Below are 16,135 nucleotides of genomic sequence, written 5' to 3' on the forward strand. Positions count from 1 at the left end.
CACACACCCCAAATTATACCATATTTTATAACCTGAACACAATCTAATGGAGTTCATACACATGTGTGATTAGTTTAATTTTGCTAAGAACAATTACTCAAATATTCTACATGGATTACTACAAGTAAAATTGTTCACCTAACTAAGTTATGTCAGTGGTGTTAGTTAATTCAGATTGACTTTTCTGAGTTCATTTTAAGTGAATATTACTCAGTTCATTCTACTGAAAAAAAAAAGCCTTGAAGTTGACTCAACTTAAAAGGTCCAATGCGCAATCACTTACCTCACTTTTTTAAATTAGATAAAGGTATTACTTTTTACAGTGTACAGTTCAAATAATTATTTATTAATAGTTATTAAGCAGGATAGAATCCATATAAATTAAAATTGTTGTTATTATTATTACTGAGGATTAGGTTTATTATTTTTAATTTATTATTTTAGAGACATTTGTCACTGATTTGCCATTATTCCTGAGATTCTGTCTCCCCCTCGTGGTCCAGTGTTTTAGATCTGTTTTCCTATCTCTGCAGGATGGAGGCACTTGCAAGTGGTAGGTGGAACCTAATACTAAACCTAACCCTAATACTAACCCTAACCTCCCATTTGCTGGTCTCTGTCATGCAGATATGTATATATATATATATATATATATATATATATATATATATATATATATATATATATATATATATATATATATATATATATATATATAAATGTTAGGGTGTATTTAACATGAGAATATTACATGTTTTCATGGTAGGCACCTGAAGTGTTGGGGTGTCCCATATATATTATATATATAAAATCTGGGCCAACATTTCAGGTGCCTACCAATCAAACATGTAATATTCTCATGTTAAACACATTTATTTCTGTTTGTAGTTCATGGGCTTGTTGATGTGTACAGAAGCAGACTGTGGTCAAGTTCAGTGTGAGAATGAAGAGATAAACACAGTTCAAAACCACAGAGAGGAAGATAAGATACAGTGTGAGACTTTAACAGCAACAGTTTCAGTTTGGGTTTAGTGTCGTCTCATCATTTGTTTATTAGGATTAGGACTCAGGTCCTGGATCAGTTTGGAAGAGAAATCCTGAACTGACCAGGTTTCAAACCTCATTGCCTCTGAGTCTCTCTGATAAACCAGTATAAGACACTGGGGACAGGGGTTTACTGAAGGAACTGAGGTGACGTTTGTGAATAATGGTGTCATTGCTGTTTGAATGCACTGCTCTCATTTGTTCTTATTTAGTGATGTCAAATAAAAATAAGATAAACAGAAACTACTGGTCAGGGATGATGAAGGGGGCGTGGTTTGAGGTTATTTCTGACACAGTTCAGAAAAAGAGGAAACAGAAAAAGCAGAGAGAAGACGAGACAGAGACGGAGGAAAACGTCTTTTGAAAAGGAGTAGCACTGAGCTCTGAGGAGAACAACACTCACACAATCTTAAAGACAGTGGACTGGAGTTTGGGTGAACATCAGTGAAGCTGGAGCTCAGTTCAGGATGAAGACCCTCCTCATCTTCACCTTCTTCCTGATCTCAGGTCAGATGTTCTACTTTAACTGAATGTGACAGAACTGATTCTGAACTCTGTTCTTACAGCGTCTTTAACATTGTGTAAGATCCTAGTTCTGTGTTTTAGTAGAAGTTCTGTAGCAGTGAGGGAACCTGGGAGAACTGACTGAGATCAGAAAGATGAGAAATGAGGAGCTTCAGTTTGATTGGTTGTTCAGGAGGTAACTTGTACAAAGATAAATGAGTGAATTTGGAGGATCTACTGAAAAGTGTGTGTGAGTATAAACACACTCCTGAATCTGAAACTAAAAGACAAATGTAAGGTTTATAAAAAGTTAATAGTGAGGGACATTTCTGGAAGATTAAAAGACTAATGACATCAAATGTCTCCCACATAAAGACCCCTCCTTAACCCTGAGATTAAGGGGTGATGCCTCTTACAGCCGTGGTGTTGTCACATGATTCAGAATGGATCAAAAGTGTTTAGAAAACCCATGTAATGAATAAAGTCAGTATTTCAGGGTTCACCCCACGGTGGATGAAGGTGTTCCACAGCGCACACTCAGTGTGTGAAATCTCTAAAGATCATGTGAAATGAGATGATCCTGAGCAGCTGCACATGATCTTAATGTCACTACGACCACTGCCCAAATGACCAAAGTGTCTGTGTGTGGGGTAAACGCCTCTCAGAACTGAGCTGTGGAACAGTGGAACTGTGTTCTCTGATGAGGCTCAGTTCAGTAATTCATTAATTAATGAGATGATTGAAGATGAATCACTCAACACTCGAACCTGACCTCACTAACTCTGTACAACGGTTTAGTGTCTGCCATCAGATCCTCACTGCAATGTTTAAACACTTAGTGCACAGAGGACAGTCTTATGGCCATTTAGTGTAGATCAGTGAAAATGGATATTACTGAGACTGACTTTCAGACAGAGTTTATAAAGAACGGACCGAGCTGAAATAGTCGAGGGGACGGTGATTAAAAGCAGCTTCAGACTGAACCTGAGAGAGAGACTTTAACAGGAAAGTTTAATCATATTACAGAGGGAGACTAATGGAGGGGGAGGAGTCTTGTCCCAGGACTCTTATTGGTGGAGTGTGGTGTTCCTGTCTGAGCAGGGAACTGAACCCCAGTCTGCTGTGTGAAAGACTGGCGTTATCATCTGTCCTAAATAACCAGTTATTAACCTTACACTGTTACAGTGAAGAGGACTGAGAGGAACTAATATTCTTCCTTCTGATTGGCAGGTCCAGTGCACAGCTCTGATGTGATTGGCTACTCAGGAGGGAGTGTCATTATCTCCTGTAAACTCCAGCAGTCTGGACGGAATAATAAATATTTCTGTAAGAATGGAACCGATGAGTGTATAAATGTACAAACAGAGAACACATGGGTTCAAAAAGAGAGACTTTATCTACGTTACTTGAGTCAAGATCTTCTAGTGGTCTTCAGAAACCTGAGTTTACAGGACTCTGGATCATATCGGTGTGGAGAGACTGGACGGTGGAGTCATGATGTAGAACTGAAAGTGAAGACAGGTTAGAAACATCAATATCTCACTAATGATATTCATCATGAAATTCTGTATAAACTGAGATATTTCTGAAAGAATAAAGAGGTCATAAGGTCATTGAGAAACTCCACCTTAAATTATTAGATGATGTCATTTATTTTGTATGATTGACAGATCCGTGTTGTTCGGGTCCAAGTGCTGTGACTGGTTTTCTGGGAGAGACTCTCACCATCAACTGCTCATCTCCAGAGGAGTTAAAGGCAGACATCAAAGGTTTCTACAAACATGATGGTCAACATTTTACTGAAGTGATCACTAACAGAGAGTCTCAGAGAAACAGATCCTCCATCTCTGAAGACAGAAGCTCTAAAGTTGTCAGTGTGAGAATCAGTGATGTGAGAGAAGAAGATGGAGGAGTTTATTACTGTGGAGTGTGGGTTACAGGGAACAATGTCAGTTATTACTCCCTCTTCTCAGAGATACAGCTGCAGGTCACTGGTGAGAGACATGCTCTTTTCCTATTGGTCAGATAGTCCTGAGTGTTTCTCTGATTGTAAGATGATTTAGAGCCTTTTTGTTTTTAATGTTTGTCAAAAATATCTAAAACTCCATAATGTTATTATTGAAGAAATGTGTTTAGTGTAAATCTATAATGAGTATCATTTGAACAACACACTGAGTGTGAGGGTCATCTTCAGACCACAGAGAACAGGGCAGTAACAGAGTCTGAGATCAGTTTGTCTGTCTGGGTTTTATCAGTTGTTTCTAGTGTGTGTGTGTGTGTGTGTGTGTGTGTGTGTGTGTGTCCACATATGAATGTACAGAATTACTAAAGATTTTACTGTGTTTCTATGTGTTTTATTGCATAGAACATCTACTGCTCCCAGAGAGACCACCCACAACTATGAAACCAACAGCATCTTCATCTGATGAAGAACATCTCAGTAAGAACTCAGTCATTATTCAGAACTCCGTCTTTCACTCTATTCTCATGTTAAATGAAATGTGGTTCAGTGTTTAGACTCCAGTCCAGGAACTATTTCTGAGGTCACCATCTTCAATGTAAACTGTGGGATAGAGGGTTATAGGATTTAGCCCCTAGCACTGGTTTGTGGAGCAGTCAAACTTTTCCAAATATATTATGTTTTTCGGTTTCCTCCCACGGTCCAGAAACACACATTGTTAGGTGGATTGACTCAAAAGTGTCCGTAGGAGTACTGCAGAAGGGGGACTTTTGAAGTACTTTAAAATGTCCTGGTAGATGGCTGCGCTGCATTTGGACGTGATATAACACAGTGGACTAACACCAGCAGACGACACGTCCCCCAAACCATCACAGATTATGGAAGCTTCACACTAGACCCAAGCAGCTTGGACTGTGTACCTCTCCACTCTTTCTCCAGACTCTGGGACCTTGACTTCCAAATGAAATGTAAAACAGTCCAGTCCTTTTTCCCCTTGGCCCAGGTGAGACGCTCCTGGTGTTGTCTCTGGGTCATGAGCCATAAATACGCTTGGATACAGCAGGAGGGAGTCAGTGACTGCATTCTGGACAGCAGTCTTCCCCATGATTGTGAAGCCTACTGAAACAGACTAAGGAACCATTTTGAAGGCTTAGGAATCCTTTGCAGGTGTTGTGTGTTGATTTTTCACATTTTTTGAGACAATGACAGTTGGGTTTTCATTGGCTGTAAGCCATAATCATCAACAGTAAAAAAAAAAAAAAAACACACTTGAAATAGATCACTCTGTTTGTAATGAATCTATATGAGCTTCACTTTTTGAACTGAATTACTGAAATAAATTAACTTGATGATGTTCTAATTTATTGAGATGCACCTGTACCTCTGACTACACTGTGGACTAAACTCTCTCCTATGTACAGAGTAACTAAGTTTTAATCATGTTTTTGTGTTTTATTGTATAAATCATCTACTGCTTCCAGCAAGTCCAACTCTGAAACCAACAGTAGCTTCATCTGATGAAGAACATCACAGTAAGAACTCATTATTAGTCATTATAATAATAAGTCATTATTCAGAACTCCCTCTTTCACTCTATTTTCATGTTAAATGTGAACAGGCAGTGGTTCAGTGTTTAGACTTCACTCCAGGAACTATTTCTGAGGTCACCATGCTCAATGCCATGTCTGTGCTTGAAGGACCTGTGTTTTGTGGAGAGATGAAGCACCTAACACACACATGTACATCTACACAGCACCTCACACAACACAACTCACCTGCTCAGTCACATACAGTGTCTACTTATATCTAATCTTATGTGATAAAACAGAAAACTATGGTCGTAAGAAAAATATGAATTAGTTTGTTATCAAACAATGTGTCAAGGACAATGCGATTCTGATTAATGACTAGGTACTGGAGCATTTACTGTAAAATATGTAAATACTGAAATTATAATAAAAACATTCCCAATACATAATACATGTTAAAAGCTTTAACTGTGTTTTTATGTGTTTTATTGTGTAAATCATCTACTGCTCCCAGAGAGATCACCCACAACTATGAACCCAACAGCAGCTTCACCTGATGAAGAACATCACAGTAAGAACTCAGTCATTATTCAGAACTCCCTCTTTCACTCTGTTTTCTTGTTAAATGTGAACAGACAGTGGTTCAGCATCTGGGGTAAGGTCTTCTCCTGAAGTTAGGAGCTGTGACTGCAGCAAAGTGGAACCCATTACTGATCGGTTGATCGTTGTCTCTTCTTTCTCTCTCAGCTCCAGGTTCCTCTACCTTCATCATCATCATCATCACTGTGTGTGTGACTCTGCTGCTGATTGGAGGTTTAGCTCTGATCTTCTACAAACTGAGATTCAGGAAAACACAAGGTGCTCTACACAGAGAGAAACACAGACAGAGAAACTGAGCTTCTTCTTGGTTAAATCTAGAGAAATTAATCAAACTGAAATACACAATGTGTCCAAATATTTGTAGACGCTGGTCCCTGTTCTAAGCTGCTCAAAATTTGAAAGCAATAAGTGTATCTCAGGCTCGATTTGAGGATTGTATGTGTGGGGATGGCAATACTCCAATTAAACATGACCATGGAGACAACCAGCCCCCTGTAAAAAATTATCACTATGGTTTAATGTGATGTCATGTAAGATGTCTGTCATCACTGTTTTCACATTAACTCTAGTCTGATTTACACACCGAGTCGCCTTCACCATATCAGTAATTCTTCATGTCAAACATTTATTGGAACAGTACACACAAGGAGATATTACTCACTGTGCAGCTAATGATAACGACAGCAGAGCTGATAATACTAGATTAATATGAAATATGAGGTAAAGGAATAAAAGCTAAAAATGTAAGTGCCTTAAAATGCATTCACTTAAGACTAAGACTATTGCAAAGGCATGCGTAAACGTTTTAAGGACATTTAAAGACATGAAGCTCAGAAATGTACGCTTCTGAAAAGATTTCAAAACTGTCATGTTGAGGAATCGTTCAAGCCATGAGCTGCTTTAGCTTGTGAAGGAGTAAGAGGGGTATGACAAGGAGGAGATAGCAGATTTGGCACTGTCATGTTCAGGTGCTGATTTAAGAGGCAATTCCCAACCAAGACCCCAACCCTCCCAAAGCCAGCACTGGTAGACAATCTTTGTAGTGAGTACATCATCACGCCTAATGTCTAAATCACCCCAGCAATACACTGTGTTGTCTGAAGTGATAGAGCTCCTGTTTGAGGAGCTGAAGTTATACACATTCTGTACCTGACATCACTAATCCTAAAACACCTCTAGCATTAAGCCTTCCCAGAAAAGTAGAAGCTGTTACTGCAGTGAAGAGGAACACACCCCCAGAAGATCCACTTTAAATTTAGTAGAACTTTAAAATGAGCAAGTGTCTACAGACTTTTGGCCATGTCGTGTATCTGATGATTAATGATGGTATGATTTCATCTGAAATGTTCTGATCCACAGGCTCCATATCTTCACCAAAAACAGAGAAGGGGAACATTAATGATGTGAGTATCTGTGTGTGTTTGTATTTATATACACATGTATGCAGTGGATTAGCACAGTGGATAACAACTCCATCCAGCCATCCACACAGGCTGGGGGTCAAATCCCAGCTCAGGCAGAAACACTATGCTACAAACTAAAAATCCTTGGGCAAGACTCTAAACACTGCGTTAGCCCCTGTATCAGTAACAGTACTAAATCTTGATAAGAGTCTGCTAAATGTCATTATCTCTGTGTTCCTCTGTGAATGTGTTTGTCTCCACAGATTCCTCCCTCTGAATGTGCGTATGAGGAGATTAGAGAAAGCAGACCCCAGGATCCCTCCAACACACCACAGCGTCCTGAACCCACCACTGAATCACTCATGTACTCATCTGTGAGTTTCCAGAAGAATCCAGATTCTCTTTGTGATCATACAGTGTCCTTCAGTAAGAAGGAATCTGATACTGAGTACGTCACCGTCAGTCACCACATCAGTCCGGAGTGATCAGCTGATTACTGACACCATTAAAGGAACAGTCAGTCATTTATACCAGCAACAACAGACAACAATGTGTATGAACATGATCATTATTTTTACATGCTGTTCTATAAAGTGCAGCTCACACAAGATAAAGAATCAGACTGCTTTGTTGTCCCTGAATGCAGTAATTTAAATTTCATAAAGTCGCCCACATGACATCTGCCATAGGGTTTAGTACAGAATCAGACACATTCAGTCCACTGGATTTCAGTATAACACTTTCATAATAGAAGAAATATCTGTGGAGAAAATGACTGACTGCTCCCTTTAGCTTATAGATCGAATAATATTGAATTAGATTAGACTTAAGATGATATCACTCATTAAGAGGTCGGTTTGTGCAGTGGACCACCCTGGCCCTCAGTGTGAACAGTTTTCTGTTTCTTCTATCAACTTTACTATGAAGGCCTTGTCTTCATTTTCATTTCACCTTGTTTTGTATTAGCTGTGAATTGTGTGTATGATTTAGAGGTGGTATATTTTCAGGTTGGAATATGGGTCTGATTGAAACTGTGGGGATGGTATGAAGACCGTAATTCCAAGATGAGGTAGATAAATGAATATAGTTATTCATTCATTATCTGTAACCACTTATCCAAGTCAGGGTTGTGGTGGGTCCAGAGCCTACCTGGAATCATTGGGCGCAAGGCGTGAATACACCCTGGAGGGAGCGCCAGTCCTTCACAGGGCAACACAGACACACACACACATTCACTCACACCTACGGACACTTTGGAGTCGCCAGTGCCCCTACCAACGTGTGTTTTTGGACTGTGGGAGGAAACCAGAACACCCGGAGGAAACCCATGCGGACACGGGGAGAACACACCAACTCCTCACAGTCACCCTCAGCGGGAATCGAACCCACAACCTCCAGGTCCCTGGAGCTGTGTGACTGCGACACTACCTGCTGTGCCACCGTGCCGCCCTAATATAGTTATGTGACACAAAATTTTATTTACTTGCATTAGTAGCATGTACCTGGAGTATAAAGGCATCTCAGAGGAGGGACTGATGTGTACTTTGACTCTGAAAATGTGTTGGAGGTGAGACTGATGGAGAGTTGGAATCTAAAGGTGACCTTTTGTAGGGGGTAGTGGGTAATTGGGATTTTGCTTTAATTGAATGTAGCTTTTATTTTTCATTTTAATTCATTTTTTCCATGGTTCTAATCATTTCATATGTGTTGAGTTGCTCTGTCCAGTTCCAGCTTGTTGTGGTGCTCTGATCTCTGCCCTGTCCTCACATCATGTCATTTTTCCTGCTCTTTGACCCTGTGAAGATTGTAATTGTTGATTAATTAATAAAAACCTACCTCTCCTCTCTGCTTCTCTGAACTCATTATTAGACTTTAGTCTTAGTTCTGCAGGTTCTCCTGTTGTTCAGAAACGTGTTCAACTGCTCAACTTCATCTCCATGTTCAGGCCATAAAATGGGATCCTTCTGTCCTCATGAACTGTGTAGGTGTCTAATAGAAGGACTATTATCTGAGTCACTGTACCTAACTGTAGCAGATGATTGTTCCAATGTGAAGTCTTAAAGGAGCAATCTGTAATACTGACACCAAACATTTAAAATCTGAACTATAATACAGTTTCAAAACAGTGGAGAGGGCTGTCTGCCTCCTCCCCCTCCTCCCCAGATGTGAAGCTGGAGCAGTTGCCAGTTTGAGGAAAACTGAATGAACAAGAGATAAGTTTAGGAACTTGGCCTTTAATAGATAAGAAGAATGTGCCATAAGCAACATATTTACACAGAAAGGTGTTCATCGTTTCACTAAAACATCTATCTACACAAAAAGAGTGAACATGCAGCTGCCATTTCCCTGCATTTACAAGCCTTTACTGTCAAAAATCAACCTTAAATATTTCAAGTAGACAAAGGCTGGTGTTCCTTTCAGTTTTCCTTTCCACCATAAATGTCATTTAGGAGGCAGACCTTATTCACAATTTTCACAGTCAAACATATCTTTCTACCTTTCGTGTTAGTTTATGGGTCCTAATGCTGTTATATGACAGCTTCTTGAATTCTCTTTTCACTTTAAGAGCTGAAGCTAGCGCTATAGCCTTTGAAACTTTTTGAAGCAACTGTTATTCCACATTATCCATTTAAAACACACAAACCGATTGTGTTATTCAATCAATTATTCACAATTTTCATATTCAAGCACTTAGTTCCACCTTAAATATTTACATTAAGAACCTGAATACTCATTTGCACCTTAAACAGCCATGCAATGCTAAAGCTAGCGCTAGTGTTTATAAACAAAACTCATTTTGAAACACTTCTTTATTAACCATCTTATCCATTTAAAACACATGACCAAGTGCACATCATGTCACTAAAAACACCAACCTACCAGTGAAACTCTTATATTTGCTGTGTACTACCGGGCTTGATTTCTCCATTCCACCTTTAATAGGTGAATATGTGAGGCTTTACAAACACAATTCTTACTCCTTAACACCACGGAGAAACACATTAATCTGCCTCAATGTCTTAAAACAAACAAACAATGTTTTTTTACACTTTTAAATCATGTTGTTATTCAGTGAAGATGAATATCAGTGAAGCTGGAGCCTCATGGCAGAGACAGGGCCTTCAAAATGAGAAAATACAAATCCCATTTCACCTCTGACAGAGTGTCACGACATTGACGTTTCAAGAAAGCTGATCAAATCTGCAGAGCAAGCAGTGAAGAAGCACAATGAAGACCCCAGAACAGGCCAATGAGACCTATGTCGTAGCCCAAGCTGTAAAATGATGCTTTCACACATATCCTTTGGTGTGTGCAAGAGGTATTTTAATTGGATGACCAGACGTCCTCTTTTACCCGGACATGTCCTCTATTTTAGACCTTAAAAAAATGTCCGGGCGGAATCTCACACACGTCCGGGATTTTGTTTTTCTAGCGCTTACATAGAATTTTGAGAACCGTTTCGTTCACAAACTAGTCCCGCCCTCCCCTACTCCGATTGGTTCACTTGAGTGAGAAGGGGGCGTGGAGAAATAGCCTAAAATCTTCTGATTGGACGGTCTGACTGTAGAGCTACCGTTATTGGTCGATAACCGTCTCTGTAAACATTTAATTGGTCAGTCTGCACGTCAGTAGTCCTTGTTTACGTCAGGCAAAGCTCATGTACCTACCCTCATCTGGAGCAGCTATGCCGAAACGTAAATGTAGGTTCTCGGAATAATTTTAAAAGAAATTCCCATGTATGGGGAAGCAAATAAAGGTGTTAAGGACCTAAAAGCACACATGGGTCCGGCTAAGCATACAACGGCTACTAACTCCCCCACCCCAACACTTGGGATGTCTGTATTGCACAGGTAGCATCCTATCACGGCCCCACGCTGGAATTCACTGAGCTTCTGAGAGCTACCCATTCTTTCTCAAATGTTTGTAGAAGATGTCTGAATGCCTAGGTGCATGGTTTCTGTGGCTATGCGAGTCATTGGAACATCTGAATTCAGTGATTTGGATGGGTGAGTGAATACTTGTTTATGGCTGTTTATGTTCTAAATGTTATATACAAGCTTTTTATGTCGTAGATAATTTACTTTGTTTGATAATTTACTAGGTTACTTTGACCTATAGCCTGCTAATACACTTGGCATTTCTTTATTTTAAGACTGATGGAGATTATGAAAATGATCCTGAATACTAGAACAGTATTAGAATGGGTTCTGTCCACAACCATAATGCTAACAGTAACCACAGGAAGAGAGAAAACACACACAACTGTCATGCACAAAATGTCAATGAATTACCAGAGAATAATACAATACAGCTACATAGTATTTGTGATCATTCATAATTAGGGCAGAATAAATATAATTTAAAGCTATTATTGAGATTTTGTTTCATTGTTTTCATCTATTTTTAACTCAGTTACACCAGACACAGGCGGCACAGAGTGGGTTTAATTCCTGAAACGGTGTCTCCCCCTGGTGGTCAAGTGTGGTGTAGGATGTGGAACAGATTTTTCTAAGTTGTCATGGAGATGTCACTGTCAGTCATAATTTGATCAGACATGATTTAACCTACATTTGTGTTAAACCTGTAGCATTTCCCTACGATTAAAACACGTAAATTCTCCTGTATAACACATTTACTTCAAGCTACTTCATGTTAAGAAGCAGGAGGGTTTCCCCACGGTTCAAAACCACAGAGAGGAAGATAAGACGCTGTCTTTAACAGCAACAGCCAGTTTCAGTTTGAATTTAATGCCTTGTCATCATTCCTTTATAAGGATCAGGGTTGGGATCCTGGTAAAAAGCAGGTCCTAGATCAGTTTTAAAGAGAAGCGGTTTGAGGTTTGAACTCTAACACAATTCAGAGAAAGAGGAATTGTGCAGAGAGGACAAATCCTCCCAAAGAGAAATAGAACTGACCTCTGAGGAGAACAACACTCACACAATCTTAAAGACAGTGGACTGGAGTTTGGGTGAACATCAGTGAAACTGGAGCTCAGTTCATGAAGACCCTCCTCATCTTCACCTTCTTCCTGATCTCAGGTCAGATGTTCTACTTTAACTGAATGTGACAGAACTGATTCTGAACTCTGTTCTTACAGCGTCTTTAACATTGTGTAAGATCCTAGTGCTGTGTTTTAGTAGAAGTTCTGTAGGAGTGAGGGAACCTGGAAGAATTAACATCTGAAAGAAGAAAAATCAGAAGCTTCAGTCTGAGTGTCTGGTTTAGTGCATGATTTAATGTTGCAGTTCATTATGTAATATATACTGCAGACTCTAATGGAAAAAAAGACTTATTGGAAGTTTTATCAAAAGTGTGTGAGAATGCACACATTCCTCAGTATGAAATATAAAGCAGATTCTAAAGAAGTACATTTTGCACACCTGATTTATTATTGCTATCTCTGAAGAAGCTGAAAGATAACGGACAATAATTCTCTTCTTCCTAAGAGGCAGCAATCATGTGCTTTTTCAAGTTGTGTAAGCCTCTTTGAGGAAGCAGAGCATATTTGTATAGCATCCATTAGTTTTAACTCAAATGTGCAGAAAAGTACTGATACAGAATCTGCCTCAGAGGCAGCGAGTTACAGTATTCTCCATTTTATCATAACAAAATAACAAAAGTTTTGCAGCACTTCTAACAAATTATGAAACAGAACAATGTGTACAGTATATTGCACATTTATTTCTTCTACAGTTGTTTCTGTAAGAGCAGGCAAACCATGAGGGTCTAGGGAGAGCTTTACAGGTTTACAGTGTGGCATTTGAAAATCACATCTAATACATTTTAACCAATCATGTACATCCCTGCCTGTGGACTGGTAACCAATCAGATTCCTTCTGCCTCGAAGGACGTGCTGAAACATTTTGAGTAGTGATTTTGCACATGTGAAAATTTAACAGGAAAAACTAACATGTTACAGAGGAAGATAAATGCAGGGGCAGGAGTCCCAAGAACTCTTATTTGTGGTGTGCTGTTCCTGTCTGAGCAGGGAACTGAACCACTGTCTCCTGAGTCAAAAGCGGTGGTGGTGACATCTTTGCTAAATATCAAGGTAAGGATATATATGTTTTTTTTTTCTTTTTTTCTTTTTTTTTTTTTACAGTAAACTGGAGATGAGGAAAATCTTGTTTCTGTTTGACAGGTCCAGGGCACTGCTCTGAAGTGATTGGATAACCAGGAGGGAGCATCAGGATTAACTGTCAACAGTTACAGTCTGGACAGAATAATGCATATTTCTGTAAGAATGGAAGAGATGAGTGTATAAATGTACAAACACAGTTCAAATGGGTTCATAAAGAGAGACTTTCTCTGTGGGACAATTCTGTATATCTTAGAGTGTTCTACAGAAACCTGAGTTTACAGGACTCTGGATCATATCGGTGTGGAGAGACTGGAGGGTGGAGTCATGATGTGGAACTGAAAGTGAAGAGAGGTTAGAAACATCAATATCTCACTAATGATATTCATCATGAAATTCTGTATAAACTGAGATATTTCTGAAAGAATAAAGAGGTCATAAGGTCATTGAGAAACTCCACCTTAAATTATTAGATGATGTCATTTATTTTGTATGATTGACAGATCCGTGTTGTTCGGGTCCAAGTGCTGTGACTGGTTTTCTGGGAGAGACCCTCACCATCAACTGTTCATCTCCAGAGGAGTTAAAGGCAGACATCAAAGCTTTCTACAAATATGACGGTCAATATTTAACTGAAGTGATCTCCACCACAGAGTCTCAGAGAAACAGATTCTCCATCTCTGACCACACAAGCTCTAAAGTTGTCAGTGTGAGAATCAGTGATGTGAGAGAAGAAGATGGAGGAGTTTATTACTGTGTAGTGTGGGTTACAGGGAACAATGTCAGTTATTACTCCCTCTTCTCAGAGATCCAGCTGCAGGTCACTGGTAAGAGACTCTTTTCGTATTGGTCAGAGAGTCCTGAGTGTGTTTCTGATTGTAAGATGATTTAGAGACTTTTTGTTTTTAATGTTTGTCAAAAATATCTAAAACTCCATAATGTTATTATTGGGGAAATGTGTTTAGTGTAAATCTATAATGAGCATCATTTGAACAACACACTGAGTGTGAGGGTCATCTTCAGACCACAGAGATCAGGGCAGTAACAAAGTCTGAAAAAAAGGACAGAGTAAGTCAAACACTAATGATGTAAAAAGACTGAATAATTTTAAAACAGTATTTTACTATCAATATGCAGCATAAATGAACAGATATATGTTCAATGATGTTAAAATATGACACAAAGTTTATGTTCTTACTGTATATTTATGCTGTAGATTGTGGATTACTTTATGGTCTGATAATTTACCTGGTGTCTCTTTAATTTCAGACTAATGAAGACTATGTAAATGATCCACTTGGAAACCAGACCGACACGAGAATGGACCCAGTCTACAACAACCTTAATCCCATCAGCAGCCAATCAGATTCTTTATATCAGAGCCTGGATCCAAGAAGCAGAGAATTAGATTCAGTTTACCACAGTCTGACTCCCAACACTGACTGATCTCTCCACTCATTTATTAATGAATCATTTTAATGTCTGACTGAACATGTAGTTTTTTTCCTGTGATGAACTACCACCTCATCCAGGGTGTGTTCATTTTTTGTGCTGAGTATTTCCAACCCTCTGCAACCCAAAACAGTGAAACCGCTTGTCCAGTTCAGAGTCATGGTGGGTCCGGAGCCCACCTGAATTCACTGGGTACACCCTGGAGGGGGCGCCAGTCCTTTGCAGGGTGACACACACACACACACCTACGGACACTTTTGAGTCACCAATCCACCTACCAACGTGTGTTTTTGGACTGTGGGAGGAAACAAGAGCACCCGGAGGAAACCCACGCGGACACAGGGAGAACACACCACACTCCTCACAGACGGTCACCTGGAGCGGGACAAGAACCCACAACCTACAGGTCCCTGGAGCTGTGACTGAGACACGACCTGCTGCAGCACCGCTTCACAAACCTTTTGAAGCCATAATTTTAAGGTAGAAATACTGCAGTGTTGGTTTAAGTCAGACATTTGTCAGTTTTGTGTGCATTTGCTTTAACTGTAGACAAATCTGCTATAAAGCTGCAAAACCCTTATCTCCATGGGTCCTGTAATACAAATCTATTCTTCTGTGCTTTTACTGTCACATTTATGCAGGTTGTAAAAGTGAATTTAACATTATTTTTCTTCTCTTTGATAGGACTTGAATTATAGAATTGAATAAATGTAATAAAAATTCAATATAAATAAATTTATATTTATTAATTAATTAATTAATAATTATTTTTTCTGGATAAATTTCCACTTCTATATTTTTCTGGAACAAAGCTGAAGCGCTGAGTTTAATGATGGTTCCAATGCTGTGTAATATATCTTACATATAAAAATACAATGTAAATAAATGTAGACTCCATTCCCATGTTTCTTTTCACACTCAGCTACAATAAAACTGCTGTTCTTTTTGTGAAGACTTTAAACTTGTTGGAAATCTTCTCTGAGGATTTGATGAGAGCAATAATAGCAATAGTGAGGTTCTGAGATTAGATTAGGTTCTGGATAAAGACTGACACTCCGCTCATCCCAAATCTTCATTTCATGTCTTTGTTTGAAGATAAATCACTCTGTGTACAATTCAGAACTGAACAAAAACTTTAGACAAATGGCAGTGTGGTCAGTGACCAGATTAGGACCTGAGCCAAGATCAAAGTTTCCACTGAAACCATTCACTGATCCTCAACCACAAGGTTTATGTGTAAAGGACGATATATAGATGTTATGACTTTTTTTTTCTAAACGCTTTGAGTTTGGGGTTCTTCCCAGGTCTGTCTGAACTTCCTCCAGTGGGTTAAGTATTTGCTTTTTTGTTTTTTTGTTTTTGAATAATCTGAACAATTTAAAGTTTAAACACACTAACTTTGATTTAGTTTGGTGCATAATTAAACTTTGTTAAATACCTGTGGTTGTCTTCCTGTCAACAAAGTTGTCTACTGCTAGGAAAATATAGTTAAAGTAGAGCTACTTTGGTGTGGTCTAAGCCCAGCAGTGTTTACAGATCTAATGAGGAAAGAGAAAACAACGGG

At 39.1% G+C, this 16,135-nt stretch overlaps 1 protein-coding gene and 1 long non-coding RNA gene across 3 annotated transcripts; both read left to right on the plus strand.

Annotated features, from left to right (window-relative positions):
• Nucleotides 1-1,414: 1,414 nt before the first annotated feature.
• On the plus strand, nt 1,415-8,860 carry LOC136687532 (polymeric immunoglobulin receptor-like). Its single transcript, XM_066662004.1, has 9 exons — nt 1,415-1,551; nt 2,779-3,069; nt 3,219-3,542; nt 3,914-3,988; nt 4,990-5,040; nt 5,552-5,608; nt 5,785-5,895; nt 6,997-7,040; nt 7,304-8,860. The coding sequence occupies exons 1-9, from the start codon at nt 1,512-1,514 to the stop codon at nt 7,523-7,525; spliced, it is 1,215 nt and encodes a 404-aa protein (XP_066518101.1). The 5' UTR covers nt 1,415-1,511; the 3' UTR covers nt 7,526-8,860.
• Nucleotides 8,861-11,918: 3,058 nt separating this feature from the next.
• On the plus strand, nt 11,919-15,895 carry LOC136687166 (uncharacterized). Of its 2 annotated transcripts, none has more exons than XR_010800406.1 (5): nt 11,919-12,079; nt 12,961-13,092; nt 13,183-13,473; nt 13,623-13,946; nt 14,389-15,895. It is a non-coding gene; the product is annotated as an uncharacterized lncRNA (long non-coding RNA). The 2 variants fall into 2 exon arrangements; XR_010800407.1 differs by having other exon boundaries at nt 13,030-13,092.
• The last annotated feature ends 240 nt before the right edge of the window (nt 15,896-16,135 follow it).

This window comes from Hoplias malabaricus, chromosome 2 (genome assembly GCF_029633855.1).
Source record: "Hoplias malabaricus isolate fHopMal1 chromosome 2, fHopMal1.hap1, whole genome shotgun sequence".
NCBI classification, from domain to species: Eukaryota; Metazoa; Chordata; class Actinopteri; order Characiformes; family Erythrinidae; genus Hoplias; species Hoplias malabaricus.